At 51.9% G+C, this 20,136-nt stretch overlaps 1 protein-coding gene across 1 annotated transcript in view; it reads right to left on the bottom strand.

Annotated features, from left to right (window-relative positions):
* Window positions 1-5,938: 5,938 nt before the first annotated feature.
* Window positions 5,939-20,136, bottom strand: part of LOC128114691 (collagen alpha-1(XIII) chain) — a 76,685-nt gene continuing 62,487 nt past the window's right edge. The window contains exons 33-38 of the mRNA XM_052744877.1: window positions 19,269-19,322; window positions 18,120-18,173; window positions 17,193-17,228; window positions 11,290-11,376; window positions 7,769-7,807; window positions 5,939-6,380 (exon numbers count right to left, since the gene is read on the bottom strand). Coding sequence (XP_052600837.1) covers window positions 6,378-6,380; window positions 7,769-7,807; window positions 11,290-11,376; window positions 17,193-17,228; window positions 18,120-18,173; window positions 19,269-19,322 — 273 coding nt within the window. The 3' untranslated portion in view covers window positions 5,939-6,377. The remainder of the gene's footprint in view (window positions 6,381-7,768; window positions 7,808-11,289; window positions 11,377-17,192; window positions 17,229-18,119; window positions 18,174-19,268; window positions 19,323-20,136) is intronic.

Here is a 20,136-nt window from a genome sequence, read left to right as displayed (position 1 = left end):
TGCTTCCTTCCTGAGGCCAATGCTCTTTGTTCCTCTGGCAAGTGACATTTGAAAGAACCCAAGAAGGGACAGGATTAATGGAGGCAGCCCCCAAAGACAGACAAGGATCCCTGTGGAGTTGAAGGAGCTGAGAAAGATGACAGGATCCAGGCCACAGCCTCCTAGGAAGGGTCCCTGGGGCCAGGACAGGAAGCTGCCAACTACCCCTCCTGTAGACACGGTTGCTCAAAAGTTCTTGCAAGGCAGGAGACTCTGGGTGTCACGCCAGCCCACCTGGCCGCAGAGAGCACGAGGAACCTCTGCAGGGAGCAGGTCTGGAGGCCTGCGGTGGTCTAGCTGAGCTCCTGTGTGGAGAGGGCAGAGGCCTCGCTCTCATGCGGTCACGCTCCGATCGGCTCCTCAAACCAGGCCTTCAGGAAGGCTTCTGCAGACAGCCCTCTGAGCAGGGACAGATCCTCCATCTTGGTCCTCCTCCAAGGTTAGGTACTTTCCCCGTGGCTCAGGGCTGCCTTCACTTCTTGGCCACTAGCCAAGGACTCTGGCCCTTGAGAAGGCATAGAGAAGGGGACGTTTGAGAAGGAGCCTTGCTGAGCATCGGCACATTTTATGGGCACCTCCTAGGACCAGAGCTCTCCCCAGCCCAGCTCCCACATAGCTGTAGCCAGACCACCAGCTCCTCACAGCCAGGATGGGATCTTCGCCTCTCTCTTCTACTGTGGTCTCATGTTGTATCCTCTGACTTCAGAACTAAGAGGCATTGGGCTCATACTAATGGGGAGATTCTGCTACAGAAATGAACCACAGGACCACCTCCAGGCAGCCGCCAGCTCCTCCCTTTCTGCTTTGTAAATCCTTCCCAAAGACCTCAGCCTCTCCTTCCTGACCACGCTGGCCCCTGGTGTCCTCTGTCCTCAGGACCCATGAACCCTGGCTGGCTGTGACCCTCACCGAGCACTCAGCACATGTGGCCCCTCCCTATCCAGGGTTACGAGCACGCGCATGCCTCAAGCTTGCAAAGCCAGCTCCATGCATGACGCTATTGCAGTCAAAAGACTCCAGGCAGTGCGGAGCACAGGATGCCCCCCTCCATGTCCACAGTCATCCCTACAGCTGACCTGGAAGTAGAATCAGAGGGCTTCAGGGTGTCGGAGATGACAGAGCCACTGGAAATCGCCCAAGCCTAACACCCTCATCTGAAACTTGGACATACCGTGACCAGAGAGCAGATGTTAGAGAAAAGGGCCAGAAGCCAAGTCTGTGGACCAGTCCATAGGCCGAGTCAGGTCACTGTCACGCCATGTTCTATCTGTGACGTCAAGATGCTGGGAAGGGTGGTAAGCATGATGAATCATAGATGGGGTCAGAGGAGCGTGTGGGAAGGGGCTAAGCCGCTCCATGAGCAAGGCGTGGCTTCTTTCAGCTTTATGCTGAAGTCACCAGTTGTGGAGACGGCCATTACTCGTGTCTTGGTTGAGATGCCCACATGACTCCACATAGATGAAGGTGGGCAATATGTCCTCTGTGGCAGAACACAGGGCAGGCAGCAGCGGGAGCTGCCCTTTGGCCCCAAGAATACAGTGAGAATCTTGAGCATTGTTTTTTTTTTTTTCTTTTCTTTTCTGGACAGGGTCTCATGTAGCCCGAGCTAGTCTCAAACTCCCTACGGAGCTGAAGATGACCTTGAATTTCTGACTTCCTGCCTCCACTCTCCCAAGTGCTGGGATTCCAGGCATGCACCAGCCAGATTGGGTTTGGATAGTTCCAGGGATGGAACCCAGGGCTTTGCCCATGCTAGGCAAGCACCCTAGAACTGAGCTGCATCCCCACGCTCAGAATCACCTTTCCCTGAGGGCCCCTGCTGGGCACCCTGCAAGCACACCCACCCTTCTGATTGCGCCCATCTTCTTCAAGTCAGGGCTGGTACCTCGTGTGCTTCTAACCTTCCTTCTCTGCACTCAACACAATTAAGATCCAAGTGGAGAAGCTCGGGTAAGGATGGGGGCTGAGGTGCAGCTCAGTGCCCTGAGGGAGATGAGGGGGTTCCTGGCCCAGGGGCACAGGGGGGTCCGATGACATGGAAAGATGGTGTGTTTGTGCACACAGGACTGTGAACCCCTGGCCAGGAAGGTGGAGACTCTTCCACAGCTAGGCTTGAAGTGATGTGTGAGCCCCACCTTAGTCTTAGGGATGACATTCCCCGGCAATGACAATGCCACATTGTTTCCTTCGCCCATATTTTCCTTGGACTGTCTTTAGGTGGGGATTGTACCCCGGGGCCTCTCAAGTGCCAGGCAATGTTCTGCCATTGAGCTACAGCCCCGGCTGGACTGTAACCCATGCCAGCCTCAGATTCTCCATCCTTGGGCCCCGGCCTTTCTAGTGCTGTGGTTAGTGCCAGGCCAGGAGTTCTCTGTCATGGTAGGTGACTGGAATTCTCTTGGTGGTGTTGAGTGGGTGAAAAGCACAGGTTCGGAACAGGAGAGGTTGCCCACTGTCCCCAGAAGACTCAGTTGATGTCGGTCTTGGGTGCAAATGGGAGGGGGGGCGTGTTCCTGTGTGGTCTCACTCTTACTACGATGACGTCATCGCTGAGCTGTGACTACATTCGGGTAGCGGCCTTTGGAGAACCTGGTGGCACTTGGAGTTCCCAGGTCCTCATTCAGGAGTGGGGAAGTTGGCCCAGGAGCTAGGTAACCCCCAGGGCCAGTTTTTAAAAAAAAAATTTATTTATTCTTGTGCATTGGTGTTCTGCCTGCATATGTCTGTGTGAGGATGTCAGATCTTGGAGTTACAGACAGTAGTGAGCTGCCATGCGGGTGCTGGGAATTGAACCTGGGTCCTCTGGAAGAGCAGTTAGTACTCTTAACCATTGTGCCATCCCTCCAGGCCCTCCAGGGCCATTTTCAATAAACACAACTTGAGATAGGCCGTGTGACTTTGGAAGGCTGGGCATTTTTGTGGATTCCTTCCTCCATAAAAACATAGGACATTCTGGTGGTGGTGCACGCCTTTAATCCCAGCACTCAGGAGGCAGAGCCAGGCGGATCTCTGTGAGCTCGAGGCCAGCCTGGACTACCAAGTGAGTTCCAGGAAAGGCGCAAAGCTACACAGAGAAACCCTGTCTCGAAAAACCAAAAAAAAAAAACATAGGACATTCTGTTTTGTGGCTGCTGGTAGAAAGACAGATATGTTGCTGGCTGGTGTCTTTGTTATATTTCACTTCTGAATGTGAAGACAGTGAAATTAAAATGTGTTGGGGAGCCCTTGTCCCTGGACAAGATGGGAAAGGTGCTGGAGTGGGGTCGTAGGGCCGTCCTGAAAGGACTCATCAGACCAGCTGGAGGTTTGGACCTGGCCTGGGTGGCTGCACACTTCTTCCCCACAAAGGGGAGCGCTATCTGTGTCCCCTGGGATTCACTCTAGATCAGTGGCTTCAGTTTTCAGATGAGGGAGCCAGTAAGTACCCAGGAGGAAGCTGGCACCCGGGAGAAACGGTCTGATTTCCAGAATAGCCTACTGGAAGTGAGCCCTGGGTTGAAGTCTGTGCAGCTTGGTTCCATTAACGTAACAGTTAATGAGTGTGCGCTCACCCTCACACCTGGCAGGTTCTTAGGAATGTGAAGGATAAAGTGTGTGTGTGTGTGTGTGTGTGTGTGTGTGTGTGTGTGTGTGTATGTGTGTGTGTGTGTGTGTGTGGTGGGGCAGAGTCTGTTAACAGTAGCTCTAGAAAAGAAATGTAAAATGAAAATAGATCCGGAAAGGGAGGGAAGTGTTGGTTTCAGGTTCCCTTAGAAGTCCCAAGGACACTCTAAACAGTTAACAATACACCACAGGCTACACACCCTAGTAATACTGACCTGTTCATCAACAGAGGTTTCCTGAGGGCTGGGGAGGTGGCTTAGGGGTTAAGGTATTTGCTGAGCCAGTATGATTCGGGGATTCAGGTCCCCGAACCCACACGAACGCTCCCAGACTCAGATGGCAGGGGCATGAGATTCCCCAGAGCAGTCTGGCTACTGACACCATATTGGTGAGCTCTGGGCTTGACTGAGAGACCCTGCCTGTTGAGTAAGAGGGAAGAGGGATCGAGGATGACCCCTGACATCAACCCGGAGAGCCTCCACATGCCACACACCTACGTGCACAGGTACCCATACATGTACTCACACACATGCAAGCATGCACACACACACACACACTACACACAGATATGAACGTGGAAAAAAAATAAGGAAGAGGTTTCCTGAGACCTTTACCAAGCAGGCACGGTGACAGGAAAACATACAACTTTCTCTCTCTCCCTTTTTTTTTTTTTTGAAACAGGGCTTTACTATGCAGCCCAAGCTGGCCCCAAATTTGCAATCCTTCTGTTTCATCCTCTTGACAGCTCTATTTCTTATGTGTGTGTGCAATATATATATATATATATATATATATGTATATATATATATATGTGTGTGTGTGTATGTATATATGCATATGTATGAATATGTATATGTGTGTACATATATGCGTATGCATGAATATGTAAATGTGTATGCATGTGTGTATGTATGCACATATGTGTGTGTGTGTGTGTGTGTGTGTGTGTGTGTGTGTGTGTGTGTATGAACAAGTGCTGCACCAGAAGACAGTCTCAGGCCCCGATCCTCAGAACCCACCCCACCTTGTTTTTTTGAGACAGGGTCTTTCACCAGCCTGAGGCTTTCTGATTAAGCTAAGCTAGCTGGCTGGCTAGCAAGGCTGGGGGATCTGCTTCTGGGCACTGGGATTCCAAGCACGTATGCCCACCCTTAGCTCTTCCCCATGGGCTCGGAGGACTGACCGCCCTCAGGCCAGTGCAGCAGACATGCTGCTGTCTGATCCACCTTTCCAGCACCACTCCATTCCTTTAAAACACTTTAAAAACACTCTTTTACTTCATGTGTGCTCATGTCTTGCTCGCATGGATGTATGTGGACCATGTGCAGGCTTGGTGCCCACGGAGGTCAGAAGAGGGCGCCAGATCCCTCGGACCTGGAGTTACAGATGGTTGTGCACCACGAGGGTGCTGGGAATCGAACCATGGGCCCCTGCAAGAGCAGCGAGTGCTCTAGGCCACCGAGCCGTCTCTTCAGCCCCACAACAACTCCATTTCCTACAAAACAACACAACCTGAAGTTTGTCACATGTGGTGGAGATCTAGCGGAGGTGGTGGTGGTGGGGTCATTCTTTTTTGCTACAGTAGACTGGCACACGAGGCAAAGCCCCCTCCTTCAGCCAGCTGCTCCTGGATCTGCAGATTTCTGTGAAGTACACAGCGTGCTCTGCAGTAGCCATGACTAGCCAGAGTAACTCAAAAGGCGGTATAGACGTTCGGATGAGAAATGAGACTAGGATGCTTAGTCTCCAGTAGGTGGCGCTGTTTTTTTTTTTTTTGAGAGGCTAATGGAGCCTTTAGGGGATGGAACCTTGCTGAGGGAAGTCCCTCCCTGGGGGCGGGCTTTCAGGTTTTATAGCCAGGGCCCACTTCCGGTTCTCCTCTGTTTTCTGTGTGTGGATGAGATGTGAACAGCCAGCTCCCTGCTCCTGTTACCATTCCTTCCCTAACATGGTAGACTCAACCCCTCTGGAATTGTAAGCCAAAATCAACCCTTCGGTGTTCTAGGTTGCTTTTGGTTGTGATAATTTATCACAGCAACAGAAATAAGAACTAATAAAAGCCCCAACCAAACCCTGAAACAATACGTAAGTCCCCTTTGCTGAACCCTAAATGCTCAAGTGATGAATTTGGGATGTGACATAAGGAACATCTCCTAAGTAAGTCCCCACCCTCCTTTTGTTGACGCTAACATTTCCCAATATTGCTCCACACTTCTGAGGGCTATTGCTTCTGAAACTTCCTGCTTGCACAAGACAGGATGGATTTAATTTAGTGATTAATCAGGATCATAAATCGCCACGTTTCATTTTTTTTAATAATAATGAAAGTCAGTTGAAGTTTAAAATATTATCAGATACATCTAGTCTGGCAAACATCATGGACCTCCACATGTTTGTGAATTCACACGTAAGCCTGCAGACCTCTGTGCTGGCGGGCCCCCTTTGGCACTGGAACACAATAATTTATTAAGCTGTGATGTTTAATAAGTGTGCACAAATATCATGCAACATTAGGAGCAGACTCACAGACAGCGTATTAGAAACAGATTTATACAAAAATGTCTTGTAAACAAAAGGGAAAGGGTTGTTTTCTGTACAAAATATTCAGGCTTTCCTCCTCTTTTTAAATGATCTGTAAGATGCATCATACTTTGGGCATTTTCAAAAAGTGAAAACTGTATAAAAATAAATATCCTATGTACAAACACACACAGGCCAATCCGAGGTTAGAGGCGTCACTGCAAAACAAAACCAGAACAATGGAGAGTTAGTATCAGGGGGCCTGAATGCTGCCTCCCCTGGAGGAAGGGAGGTGGATTTGTCTTCGATTGCATCAGAACCTCTGATAGGGAAGTGTGGAACATTAAACCTGCTAGAGGTAAGACCCCCCCCCATCTGAATTTAAGACACACCCAACTCCAGGTTGAGAAACCCAATGTTCATCTTGAAGCTATTCCTGGCTGTGGCCACTAGAGGGCAGTCTCTCTATGCTGTCTTGGAAACTACGCTACACACTACATCTGCCCAGATGTCATGTCTGGTGTGAACCAGCAGACCTGGGATGCTTTAGTTGCTTCTTGAGCATGCTGTAGCTCTGGACAGCAGCTGTGGTTCCCCTGCTAAGTTCAACATATTCCATGTTTTGCCCACCAGCAACAACCTTGAAGGAGAATCTTTGGGGACTGAGGAGGGTCTTATTTAACGGTCCTCTCACAGCTCCTGGATGAGGCTCTGAGGGAGGGGCAGATTCTTGGGGGCGGGGGAAGGGAGGCACTGCCCCCTCAATGCTGAACTTTCCCTTTCTGTGGCTTGTGAGCGCTTTAGGTACCTAGGTGTTGATCTAGATCTGATGCCTTGATTGTCTCCTTACTCTTTCTAGTCCTGAACATCAATGAGATTTTGAGTGTCAGGGGTACAGGGGCACCGAGTGATCTCATTGTACAATTCTGAGTTACAGGCACAGGACTGGATTGACTAAGCCTAAACTCTTGCGAGTGTGGGGTCCTGAGCCCTACTATGAGGACATACTGATAGCCTTAGATGATAGTGGTGGGGGCTGAGAGATACTGAGAGGGAGGTGAGGTACAGGGAGATGGCTGCCCTCCTGCTGCAGACCTTGCTGAGGACAAAGGTAGGCCTCTGCCCTTAGGCTGGGGAGTCCTGTGACTTGGGTGGGAGCTGTGGCTGAGAGGGCTGGCCTTGTGGCCTTCGGCTGACTGCTTTAATGATGGTAAATGACAATGGCATTGTGAACCTGGTGATAGCTCCATATTCGGGATACCCCCACCTCCTAGGTGAGTGGGTGCTGGGATTACATACATGTACCACCATGCAGGATTTATGCAGTGCTGGGGATCAGACTTGGGACTTTGTGCACGCTAAGCAAACACTCTTATCAACTGATCCACCTGTCTGGTCTCTTAAAACATCTCTAAGTGTTCTCCAGGTGTGTGCAGTGAGTGGATGTTTAATGGGTACCCCTCTCCTCTGCCAACCACCGGTGAGGTAGCACCTTTTTCGACCCACATCTTGCTGTCTCATCTGCGGAAAAGGATGGAAACTGACAGCTTCATGGCACTGTTGGGAAAGGGTTGACTCCGAGCGCAAGGGCCTCTGGGAATCTTACCTTGTTCCAGCAGCCTTGGACTGGTAAGCCGTCTTCTCCCTGCGAGGAGGCAGAGAATGCTTAGACTCTTGAGACAGTTAGCTGAGCGGGTAGGGTAACAACGACACAAACATTTCCACGGCCTCACTGGGACGTGGCCTGCCCACTGTGGTCTGCTTCTTAGAAGGGGGTGGGAAGCATTTAGATGCCACCGGTTTCCCTCTGGCTAATGCCGAGTGTAGCTGCAGTGAGCGCAAGGCTGAGAGGGACTGCTGTGGCCTGTGGGCTCAGCCTGTACAGATGCCCATGAAGAGCACAGAGGACCGTCTTTGCTCTGACTCGGTGGAGTGCTAAGATCTCAGGTCCCTGGGCACGTGGGACCCTGGTCTTCCTCTGCAAACCTGTCGAGGGAATGGTGTGCCGTGGCTCCCACTCGGCCTGAGCTTGTTTCTCTTCCTAAGCAACGGGAGGTGTCATCCAAACAGTCCCAGATAACGGTCACTACTGGGTGGGGATGGGGTGACCAGGGACGGGCAGCCTCAGGGGGATTGCAACAGGATCTTGAGACGTCTTTCTGGCCCTGCCTCAGACACCCGAATCTGGGGGGGAAATGGAGCATAGGGCTGGGAAGTGACTGGACATTGTCTGAGGCAAAGCGACCTCAGGATGCTGTGCCCGTGCGAGGGAACCTTCACGAGGCTTCTCGGGCCTAACATTCTGGCCTCTCTGGCATACTGTGTGGCAATCCAGGGATCTCTCAGAGATCAGGCTTGAGGGGAGGGTCAGGCGGAATCAAGAGCACAGGGTCTCAGTCTAGGTCTAGCAGAAGGGCAACCCCATCTTAGAACTGCAGTCTCTAGGGTCTCCTCCACCCACCCCAACAGGGAACCCCCCAATCACCCAGCAGGCAGCAGCGATTGTCCCAGCCCAAAGAAACCTAGCATGTGCTAGGGTCATGCCAATAGTTCCTGCACCCCACTCCTGACAATTCGAAACAAAGGACACATCATTATGGGATGTTATTGGGAAAGACATCATTTTGAATGGTCAAATAATCTTTCTCCTCATTTCTCCTCTGGCCTTGGAAGAGGACTTGCAGAGGGCGGTGTCTTTCAGTTTCATGGTACCCCTCTGTCCCCTTCACAGTCCATCATGCCATGCCAAGTCACCCCACTGCCACAGTGCGGCACACTGCACACAGACCCTGGGAAGGAGAGGGGCCTTTGAGGGCCACAGTGGCATTTCCATCCGGACATGGATGGTGGCAGGGCACAGTGGAAGAGCAGGCAAAGAGTAGAAAGGCCAAGGTGCCTTTGCAGAACTAAGAGTACTCAGATGGGATGTGTGTGTGTGTGTGTGTGTGTGTGTGTGTGTGTGTGTGTGTGTGTGTGAGACTGTGGCCCAGGAAAGACCCAGTTTTAATTAATGGAAGCGCTTTGGAAGTCATGGTTGAGACAGGCACCCATGCATGCTGCATGCTCGGGATGGGGGGCAGGGCGAGTCTTGTCAAGAGGCTTGCTACTCTGTGTGCTTGACCTGTGCTGTCTGGCTTTGCATTTCTGTTCTAAAACGTCTCTGGTGCCCTTCAAGCAACCCTGTGATCACCCAGACTTTCTAACGCCATTTTTCATTCAAAGAGGATCTGTGAGTGACGAGGTAGGATTTCGAGGCAGGGAGTTCTGTGGTGATGGCAGCTCCAGAATCTCCCGGGGAAATGGAAAGCAAGCAGGCGTGCCTAGACCAGTGCCTGCAGGGTCAAGAGTTGCCTTCTGTTTCCTTTATGGTTAGTTAAGAGGGTCATGCAGATACTCCGGAAGTTACCATCTGGAGCAAGACTGGAAGAAACCAGCTCTTGAGTTTCAGCTCCAGACATGCTCAGGGGACCTTGGCCACCACCTACCTCCTCCTAACTACAGTCTAGACCTTTCTACTCTCTTTCCTAGTGAGCTGCCTAAAGACAAAGGGCAGAGACACCAAAGGAGAGCCTTTGGGGTCTTTAGCATCTAACACCTGATCCCAGACCATACGCTAGTTCTGATGGTGTCACCGGGGCCATGACCCAGGATCCAGTCTGGAAGAATGGACAGGGTGGCCCCTACCTCCACCTCAATTATAGAATGTCTCTGTCTAGAAGCATGCCCCATGTCCCTTGCCAAACTGTGGGGAAGGGGTGGGTTTGCATCTGGGCTTGGTTGGCAGGGTGACTGGCCGCTCACTCAGTGTTTTGTCCGTTTGCTCAGCTTGTGTATTCATGGCTAAGTGCACCGTGTAGAGGCAAAACAGTCAGTGTTAAAGTCCTGCCCAACCCATGTGCTGCTCTAGCTTTCAGAACGGTCTAGATGCAATCAGGCAATGAGGATTAGATGCAGCCAAGACTGGCTTTGCAGGGGGCTGGCTGATGTTATGGGGGAGCCGGGTTGCTTCAGAAGTAGTTGCAGGAGAAAGCTAAGAAGACACCTGGCCGCGTCACATGCACGAGGACAGCATGGTTGGGAGCCACCAAAGCTCCGGGCAACGTGACTCTTGGTGTCCACAGAGGGAAGAAGCAGTAAGTAGGAGCTGGGAGAATGGAGCAAGAGGGTCAGGAGGCACACGGGTACACACCACACATGTGGGGGTAGCCCAGCTTGGCCACGCAGGCAAGGGAGGGAAATGCCATACCAGTGGGCATGGGGCATCCAGTCCGTCCAGCCCTGGTAGCCCCGGCTCCCCTTTCTCTCCTTTAAAACCTCGGTGGCCCTGTTCATAAAACCAACCACGATGATTACTGAGGTCAAGGTCAGCCATCTCCAACTGGGCAGTGGAAAGGCCCAGTCCTATCCCGGCCAGGATGCAGACCCTGATGTATGCAGCCACCTACTCCCTGGCACAATCACAGACAACCTCCCGCTGGAGAGCAGCATGGCTTTCAAAACCTTCCAGAGCTTTGAAAGATCACTTGAGAAGCCAGGCTGGTGCACCACAGTCATTAATTGCTGGCTTCTTGGGAAGGCTGCTTGGGACTATTTACCCATTTTGGTCTTCAGCTTTCCGAGTCTGACTACTGGGCAGTGCATGAAAAGCCCCTTATCTGGCCCTGTTCTGCTCTGCACCGACTCAGTGGCCCTCAGGAGACTAACTCTGGGGTCTTGCATCCTGACGGAGTGAGGTCTCAGACAGCTAGAGCTGCAGGCCCCAGAGGTGACCATGACACAAAGGATGCAAATCTCACGCCATAAACACCACGTGGGTTTGCAGAGCACGATGGGACCAGAGCCCGAGAGCCCGAGACCTTCTCCCCAAACCCTGCGGGTCCTCTCCTTCCACCCATCCATTGTTCTGAATCTTCAAAGGAGAGGGACTCAAAGGCAAGGGATTTAGCAGAATGGCTTGCAGCTGTGGCTCTGGGGCCCACCCTCTGCAGGCAGGACTGCCAAGGCACAGACAGGCTCGGTGGCATCTGTGGAGCTCGGCTCCTCATGCATTTGCCTCCTTTGTTCCCAGCCCGAAACCCTGTGGAAAAAAAAATTCGGAACCATGCGAACGAAGAACAAAAAACATACCAGCGGGCAGGGGGCGTCTAGTCCAGGTGCTCCTTGGTCCCCTTTATCCCCTTTAGGCCCTCTAGAGCCTTTCTTCCCCCTCTCCCCCTGCAAGCAATGGTTTAGTCCAAGGTGAGGGGGGAGAAAAACAACATCAGCACACCGTCAACACGTTAGGATCATTCACATGTTAGGGACGGAAAACGAGACAGAGAAGGACCAATGGACAAGGAGCTTTTCTTAATCAAGTTAGCATCCTGGAAGGATTATGGGACACACCCACCTCCCGACTCTAAGCATTTTGGCAAAGGAGAGAGGGTGAGGGGAGGGGGGGAGAGGGAGGTGAGAACAGGGGCATCTCTGAGATGGCGCGGAAGGAGGAGCCCCCTAAAGACAGTGGCGCCCAATTCTGCTGATCTGAAGGCCAGCAAAGGATGATGTGTTACGTTTCCATCTCTTTAAGGGTTTAATCGCAAAGGGCTTTGGGCTGACAACTTCTAGTCCCAATTAAGGTTTAGTTTCTTTTTAGACAGGTGTATGTCTGTGCATGTGTGTGCATGTGAGTGCAGGTGTCCATGGAGGCCAGAGGTGTCAGAGCCTCCTGGAACTGGAGTGACAGGTGGTTGTGGTCTGTCCCCTGTGGGTGCTGGGAACTGAACTCGGGTCCTCTGTAAGAGCAGTACACATTCTTAACCACTGAGCCATCTCTCTAGCCCTCTCTTGTCCTGATTAGCTCTCATGCCTTTGCTGTCTCCTTAGGAGGCAAGATGACTCTGTTTAGAGTCCCGGCATGTGCACATGCATGAATGACTGCAGCCCATATGCATGTATGCAGGATGGTGTGTGCTTGCGTGTACACCTGTGCGTTTATATATTCTCAGATTGATATCCTCTCTTATGATGCGTCTCTCTGGTTTATTCTGGTTTCACATCATCACTACTGAAAATTGTACTGTTGGGCAGTCATGACGGCCCAGCAGGTAAAGGTGCTTGTGGTGATATTTTTGTGCAAATAAAACTTGCTTGAAGATCAGAGGGCAAAGCCAGCCACTAGTTAGCCATAGAGGCCAGGCAGTGGTGGCACACGCCTTTAATCCCAGCACTTGGGATCTCATGCCTTTACTCCCAGGACTTGGGAGGCACACGCCTTTAATCCCAGCACTTGGGATCTCATGCCTTTACTCCCAGGACTTGGGAGGCACACGCCTTTAATCCCAGCACTAGGGAGGTTGAGACAGGAAGTGATAAGGCTGGGCAGAGAAAAAGGACTATAAGGCGGGAGGAGACAGGAGCTCAGTCCCTTTCAGTTGAGGAGTTGGTGAGGTGGGAGGTGGCTGTGGCTTGTTCCTTTGGCTCTCTGATCTTTCAGCATTTACCCTGGTATCTGGCTCCAGGTTTTTATTAAGACCGATTAGGATTCGTGCTACAGGTGCTTGCCACTTAGGCTGAGAACCTGAGTTCACTCCGCACATGGTAGGAGAGAAGTGACTCCCACAGCTTGTCTTCTGACCTCCACGAGTACATCATGGCACACTTTATTACCGCTAGCTCAGGGAGTTCATCTCTCTCTGAAAAGCATCGGCAATCCTCCTCCTAATTGAACCCTAGTTTTATGTCTTGGGGTTCATCTAAAGAAGGGCTCTAGGGCATTCCTCTTAAAAGTCATCTGGAAATGAATTTGTAGTTAAATTTTCATGTCTCAGTCTTTTAAAATGGGGCATGTAGGTCCCTAGGGAGTCTCCCCAAACACTCTGCTCTGTAGAAGGTGGGTTATCTCATGCCCGGGGACTTGTATATTGCTGCTCCATCATGGCAAGGCCAAAGGTACAGCTAGTTCTGCCAGTTACTAACTTTAACTCTTCCGGGCTTCAGTTTTTTCACCTGTAGAATGGGTCCATTACACTCGCTTCCAAAATTGGTGTGTGACCTGTGTACGAGAAATGCTCACTGGTGGGATGGTGCATTCCTCAATAAGGAGGGTGGGTTCTGTCACCCATGGTGATGACAGTCTCCTACTACCTAGTGTGGGGACAGGTGCTCCCCGAGGGGGTTTGGGGTCTACAGCATTCCTGGAGTTGCAGGCTGCTGCTGTGTTAGGTTTCTTAGACAGGAGAGGTTAACGATAGTTCTGATGTTTTCCCGGATCTTTCAACATGACCCCAGTAGTTTTTATTTCAGAGGTCATCTGGAATTTGTCCACACATTACTCTGACTGGCTTTTCAGAATGATGGGTGTTGAAGAGGACACACGTGCACAGTCATTTCACTGGGTCAACGGCACGCCCACCGATGAAAAGACTCTGGCATGAGGATTCCCTTCGTGTGGACGAGCCGAGTCACCAGTGGTTGGAATGGAAGTCCCAGGGAAGTGACCTTGTTCTCAGAGTCATGTGTACAGTTTCCTAATGAAGGAGATGGGCAGAGTCGCTGGAGAGTTGGTTCCAGCTCTTAGATAATTTGCCTACAGGTCACAGAGTGTGGGCCACCCACACTATGGGGCATCACCCCACATCAGGTGTTCTGGAAGATTCTGGAGCTACTGCTTTACCTACATGTCCCCTATTGCCCACCCCAGAGCGGGACATACAAGAGGTGCGCCCACCCCCAGCTCCATCTGGTGAGAAGGGAGGGCAGACAGAGTGATCCACAGGTGCCTTCAACATTCCTGAAGACTGTGGAAAACTGACTTCAGGAGACACAAATCGGGGGTGGGGGAAGGATGAGGGATGTGGGGTTTCAGTGGAGCACATATGTTGTGGGAAAGACAGGGAATAGAAGAGGAGGAGGCTGGACAGGAGGGGACAGAAGGACTCAGGAAGCAAGACATGCACTCCCCCAGACACTCCCCTACCCCCAGGCCTGCATGGCAGAATGTGCAAACAGCCTCAGCATGCTCGGACCTTTTCCGCTGGCCAGCCCGCAGGCAGCGATATGGTCACAACCAGCCGGTCAACGTCCTGATAATTACGTTGCCGGAGTAGTGATACCCTTACTCTTTGACCCCCCTTTTGGCTGTTGTTTCGACTGTGTGTTCTCCTATAACCGAGACTGGCCTCGCGCTTGATGTGTCGTTGAGGATGGCTGTGTGAACTCCTGGACCTTCCGCCTCGACCTCCCAAACGCTGGGATTACAGGCCTCAGGTGCCATGTCTGGCTTTGACCAGTTTCTGCTGTAAATGTGGCTCCTGGGCCACATTCCCTGAGTCACCTAGAGACAAGTGGGGCATGGGTGGGAGAAGGTAGGTACCTGCAGGGACGGGAGCAGAGCACCCTTGCCGGTCTTGTGTGTCCTTGGCAAGCTTGCTGTTTTGGATTCTGGGTCTTTGCCCGTCATTACAAGGACCTTCCTCATTCCATGAACAGGAAAGAGGCGTAGGACCATTTTTGGGCAAGACATGCAACAGTGTAAGTGTGTGTGTGTGTGTGTGTGTGTGTGTGTGTGTGTGTGTGTGTGCGTGTGTGTGTGCGTGCGTGTGTGCGTGTGTGTGTGTGTGTGCGTGTGTGTGTGTGCGTGTGTGTGTGTGTGTGTGTGTGTGCGTGTGTGTGGCAGAGGACAACTTGTGGGACTCAGTTCTTTCTTTTTACCACATGGGATTGAACTCAGGTTGTCGGGCTTGGTGGTAAGAGCTTTGCCTGTGCGGCCACGTTGCCAGCCCAACAGTATGATTTTAAGGTTGCGTCTTGGTTTAGGTAAGGCGGAACACATTTCCAATGATTCCCCGGGCATGAGGAAGGCAAAGTTTGATGAGGGTACATTTTGAGGGCTGCCTGTAGGAGCTGCTCTCTAAAACTCAGGTTAACACTGGATATCTCCAGAGTCACCTTCCCAGGTAGCAACAGTGACACTTTGGATCAGAACCTTAGCCTCTGACATGTCACCTGAATCAAAGTGTCAGTAGCCTATATCCCTCTCGGCCCCATTAGGGCTGGTGGCTCAGAGGCCCGAATGAGGCGGCCAGTTTCAGAGTGTCTTTTTTTTTTTTTTTTTAAAGCACATTTAGCATCCTGAGAGTTGACTCCTGGGTGAGAAAAATGAGTTGTCCCTTGTTTTGAAACCTGCTGCTTGGGACAATTCATCTGGACCTTTGTGGTGTACCACATTGCTTTCTGAACATGGCTTTCTTTTTTTTTTTTGGTTTTCTGAGGTAAGGTCCCAGGCGGGCCTCAGAGGATATATAGCCAGAGACAGCCCTGACTTCTGGATCCTCCTGCCTCCTGCCTCCTGAGTGCTGAGATTAGAGGTGTGTGCCAACTCCTGAGTGCTGAGATTAGAGGTGTGTGCCAACTGCCAAGCTCTCTGCAGAGTTAAACTGGAACCCAGGGCTTTGAGTAAGCAATCCTACCAACTGAGCTACACCCTCAGCCCCTGACTTTGACTCCAAGGAAGAGATATATTCTAATTTATATATAGAATGTGGGAATCTATCAAAGGATGTGGGAAGAGGAAACGGAGAAGAAAGGTTTCCCACAATTTCTGGGGCTTCCACTGATGATGGTTTAGCATCAGAGACACCAGGCTGGCCCATTTTCTCACCCTCCCCCATGTGTGACAAGGGTACCTCACTGGCCCTGACTCCCTGCTACAGCAGAAGGATTACCTTTATCTCAAGTGACTCAGTGCCTCCAGCCAACGGAAAAAGTCTTAAGAAATAGGCTTGAAAAATGTTAATTGAGTGTGAGAAAGAAAACCAGAACACATTAGAAATGAGTTAGGGAGGCTTGTATGCCAATGAAGAAATGGAATGATCAGGTTTTGTGGAGACTCAGAGACCAGCCACATGGCTGAAAGGGAATCGGTTTGTTGCAGTGGATTCCGTGTGGTCTTGCCATAGACAGTTTGGTAGGGGTGGCTCTGCCTCCTCTCACTTATTCATAGGTTTTGGGGAACAAGTGGAGTTGCTTTTGTGTGGCTGCCGGTGAGGAGACTTTAGGGGTTTAGAAGTGCCTGGTAAATACTTCACAAATTGAGGAGAATGCATTTAATTACGGCCAGATAGAAATAGACAGATTCTGACATGTTCTATTCCTGAAGATATGATCAGTGGTCGAAGATCAGTCAGGTTCTGGAATCCATGTGCGCTGGCTGCCTCTGTCGCACTGGGGGAACTCAGCTCAGCGTATTTCAGTATTCGGGACAGTGGTTTCTTCTCATGTAAGGTCCTTGAGCTTTTTTTTTTTTTTGTCTGCTAGAAGATGCCCTTGGTCCTCAGGGGGTGTGCCCTGCACACAGATGGGCACTAGAGGAGGTGATGGAGAGGGCTATCCCTCGGGTCGATGTAGTTAGATTATTGCTGCTGTGCCCAAATGCCCAAGGCCATGAGTGTTACATGCCTATCATGCTGGGGACATTTAATGCGCCCTGCTGAAGGCAGCAGGAGCCAAGAGGAGAGGGGGGGGTCTGGAGGGTGCAGTTCATTCCATTCCCTGCCAAGTCTCCAAGAGAAATAGCAGCTGGGATACTTTCTTTCTTTCTTTTTTCTTTTTTTTTTTTTTTTTTAAGGGCTTGGCTGTCTGTTCTTGGAGCTGGAATTTATTTTCTTGGTCACCAGTGGACTGGAATGCTTAACAAATCTAAGTTTCAGGAGGCAAAGCTGAGATGACGATGGATCTAAAAATACCACGAAGGGGCCAGTTATCAGGGCAGCGTAAAGAGGGCTGCATGCGAGCGAGCGAGGCTCCTGTTACTGGACGGCCATGCTGGTCTGATGGTTGCTGTGGGATTCATTTAGCCGTCTCTGGAAACGGGGAGACCTACTCTTCCCGGCACGCATGGCATGGAGCCCCTCACTGGAAAGCCTTTCAATTTAGGATGATTGATAAGGAAAGCCTATTTGTCCTGTTAGGTCAGGAGTCTCCAATTGATCATTCCATCCCATCATGAAGACATTAGTAACCAGATCCCGAGTGCGAGGGCTCAGACTTACCCGGTTTCCTTTGTCCCCGGGTGGTCCATGCAAACCCTGTATTAAATCAGAGGGACGAAGACATGTTAATGAGAAAACACGAAACGGCCGTGAGGTCCTTCCCTCGGGCTCGGAAACAGGCAGATGCCCCAGTTCAGTGGAGATGGGCCTCATTACCCCCATTTTACAGAAGGGGAACAGAGAAGCAAATGCATCCAGGAGCTTGACCTAGAGGCACATGGATTTACAAGCACATCCGTGGACAAGGGTCTTAATTTTCTTGCCCTGTAGCCCATGTCCCCACCGGTAGTTGCGTTCTTCTGGGATCATTCACGGGGCGAGGGGTAGGTTTCACGCTGCAGGCAGGGGTGTGGATGGGGTACTCTGGGCTGAGTATTTCCATGGCTCTCTTGCCAGCCCCTGGCTGCACAGCTGCTGAGCCCCTCTTTTAGAGTGCAGAACCCCCTAGGGGAAGGAGTGTTAAGCATCCACCGGTGCAGACACGCTTGTTTAGTCCATATCCACATGAACCTCGGTGGATGGGGAAACAGAATCCAGGCTCTGTGAGACAGCCACTTGGCTTCTGTAGCAAAGCTACAGGCAAATGCATTGCAGATGGAAGCCAATCAGTCTTCAAGGCGAGCACCCCTTTCTGTGTTGTGGGGATCTGGGTCCTGGACAGCAGAAGTGGGGGTGCCTCGGGACCCTTCTGGACAGCACAGGGGCTAAAGTGGAAGGTTCCAGACATGCTGTTACACAGGTGAGATGAGATGGTCCCTATGATGAGCACCTGACACCTGTCATACCCCACAGGGACTTCTGGCCCATCCCCAGTTAAATATGCCCAGCTTCTTTTTCAACCCCAGGTATGGGCTCCAGGCTCTGGGCTGTGTTGGGTGGGGGTGGAGGGGATAGACAGAAGGAAACCTCTAGACCCTGGAGACTCACAGGAAGCCCTGCTGCTCCCATTGGTCCTGTCATCCCTGGGTCTCCTTTGCTGCCCTGAAAGAGAGAAAGATGCCGCATGAGCTTTCCACGCTGTGATGATTTCCTTTCCATGACCGTTTTCTGATTCCCTACGGAGCCAGAGCCCTAAGGAATTGAGTGTGTGTGAGGCAGGGTGTGCTCTAAGAACTTCCTGCTGTCTCTCCCGTTCCACGAGAGGAGCTTTGATTTCTTCTCCGAAGCCCATGCCATCATCATGGAGAGGCAATTCTGGTTTCCCCAGGGGGCGAATGATCTCCGAGAGGCTCATGGTCTATGTAGAAGCCACCCACTTCCCCACCACAAGCCTCTCCTGGGTAGGCAAAGGGCAGAGGGAGAAAGGTATGGACGGAGAACTCCACAGATGCTCCATGGGTTTGGATCAGCCATGGAGTCTGTCCACTAAGGATGACAGATCCTGGGTGTGTGAGAACCTGGAAGGCTGAGAGGAATAGTGCTCACCCCCCCCCCACACACACACACATTGAGCTGATTCTTGTCACACCCATCCTCTTACACACCCATTCTGTGAGGGATGGGTTGGACTTCAGATACTGTGTGACATGGCTGTGGCCACTCAACACTGATGGTGGTGACCCCTGGGCTGTGTTGGGTGGGGGTGGGGGGATAGACAGAAGGAAACCTCTAGGCCCTGGAGACTCACAGGAAGCCCTGCTGCTCCCGTTGGTCCTGTCATCCCTGGGTCTCCTTTGCTGCCCTGCCCAGTACCCTGACTTTCTGACTTACTGATGTCATCTGGGGACTTTCTAAATCCCACATGGCCTTCTGTCCCATACTATTTCTCTAAATGAGCATAGCAGACCTGCATCCTTGAGAGACTGGGCTGTGCCAGGTGCCAGGTGCCAGGTGCCAGGTGCCAGGTGCCAGGCTACCAGCAGAGAAAGAGCTTTTCCTTCTCACGTGTCCCCTCACAGCCATACGAGGGTTTGCTTCTCCCCTAGGCTGCTACAGGGATAACCAGGAGTGATGGACGGGAGAAGGGGTGAGGGCTGAGACCCTGGGGGATGGGTCCCAGGTGTGTGTTTTTTTTTGGGGGGGGGGGATGAGCAAGCCTTCCTGGTTTCCCAAGCTCCCAGTTCACTGAGCACTCACCCTCTCGCCCTTTGGTCCAGCGGGGCCTGGAACTCCGATTGGTCCTGGAGTACCCTGGGGAGGGGAAAGAAAGCAGAGGTCAAGGGCCAGTTGCTGCAGAGAGCCCTGAGAATCCCACCCAGGACCTGAAGATGTGCAAAGCCTGAGCCCCGGTTTTCAGGCTTGGTAAAGCCAGGCTTGTTCAAGGAGGCCGTTTGACTGGGCCGCGATCCATTTTGGATTTAAGGGCCTCGGAGGAATGTTCCTTCCCCCACCTCAGAGCCAGATTCGTGGAACCTCTCATATCACAGCCAAGCTTGCCGAGGCTGAAAAAGAGTAGGACGGTTGCTTGGTTTGCCACCAACAAGCACTGGGGAGGGAGGTGACCCCGTCCCAGGAGTGGGGGCCTGGGGACGGCGCCCCCTTGCGGTCACAGCTCCACATGCAGCGGGAGGGTCCTCATGCCACAGAGACCCGTGCGGAGGAGACACACTTAGAGGCAGGTGTGAGAGGGCCATCCAGCTCCCCCCCCCCCCAACCCACTGCAGACCCCACAGACCCCCGGGCCTGAGGAACAGGTAAAATAGTCATGAGTTAGTATTCTCCAGTGTCAGAACCACACTGGCCTTCAGGGAGTAGGGGCAGGTTCTCTCTTAACTTGGGGTCCTAGGGAGGTAGGGGGCACTTCAGTAAGCTGGGGGTTGCTTGGAGACAGAGCTGGGCTTGCTACAGAATCAGCAAACATTTCTCCCAGGTTCCCACCTGCATCCCAACTAGACCAAGTCTCTATTTCACAGCCTCCTGTTTATTGGCCTCTCAGTATTTATGTGTCCTACTCAGACCAGACTGTGGGGCCTAGGGCTGGCCCCAGGAGGATGCTGTCTGGCAC

The sequence above is a fragment of the Peromyscus californicus genome, unplaced genomic scaffold, assembly GCF_007827085.1.
Source record: "Peromyscus californicus insignis strain IS unplaced genomic scaffold, ASM782708v3 Scaffold_19__1_contigs__length_69161282, whole genome shotgun sequence".
In the NCBI taxonomy this organism is placed as follows: domain Eukaryota; kingdom Metazoa; phylum Chordata; class Mammalia; order Rodentia; family Cricetidae; genus Peromyscus; species Peromyscus californicus.
The sequence above is the reverse complement of the archived record's forward strand: the minus strand, read 5'-3'. Positions and strand labels throughout refer to the sequence as shown.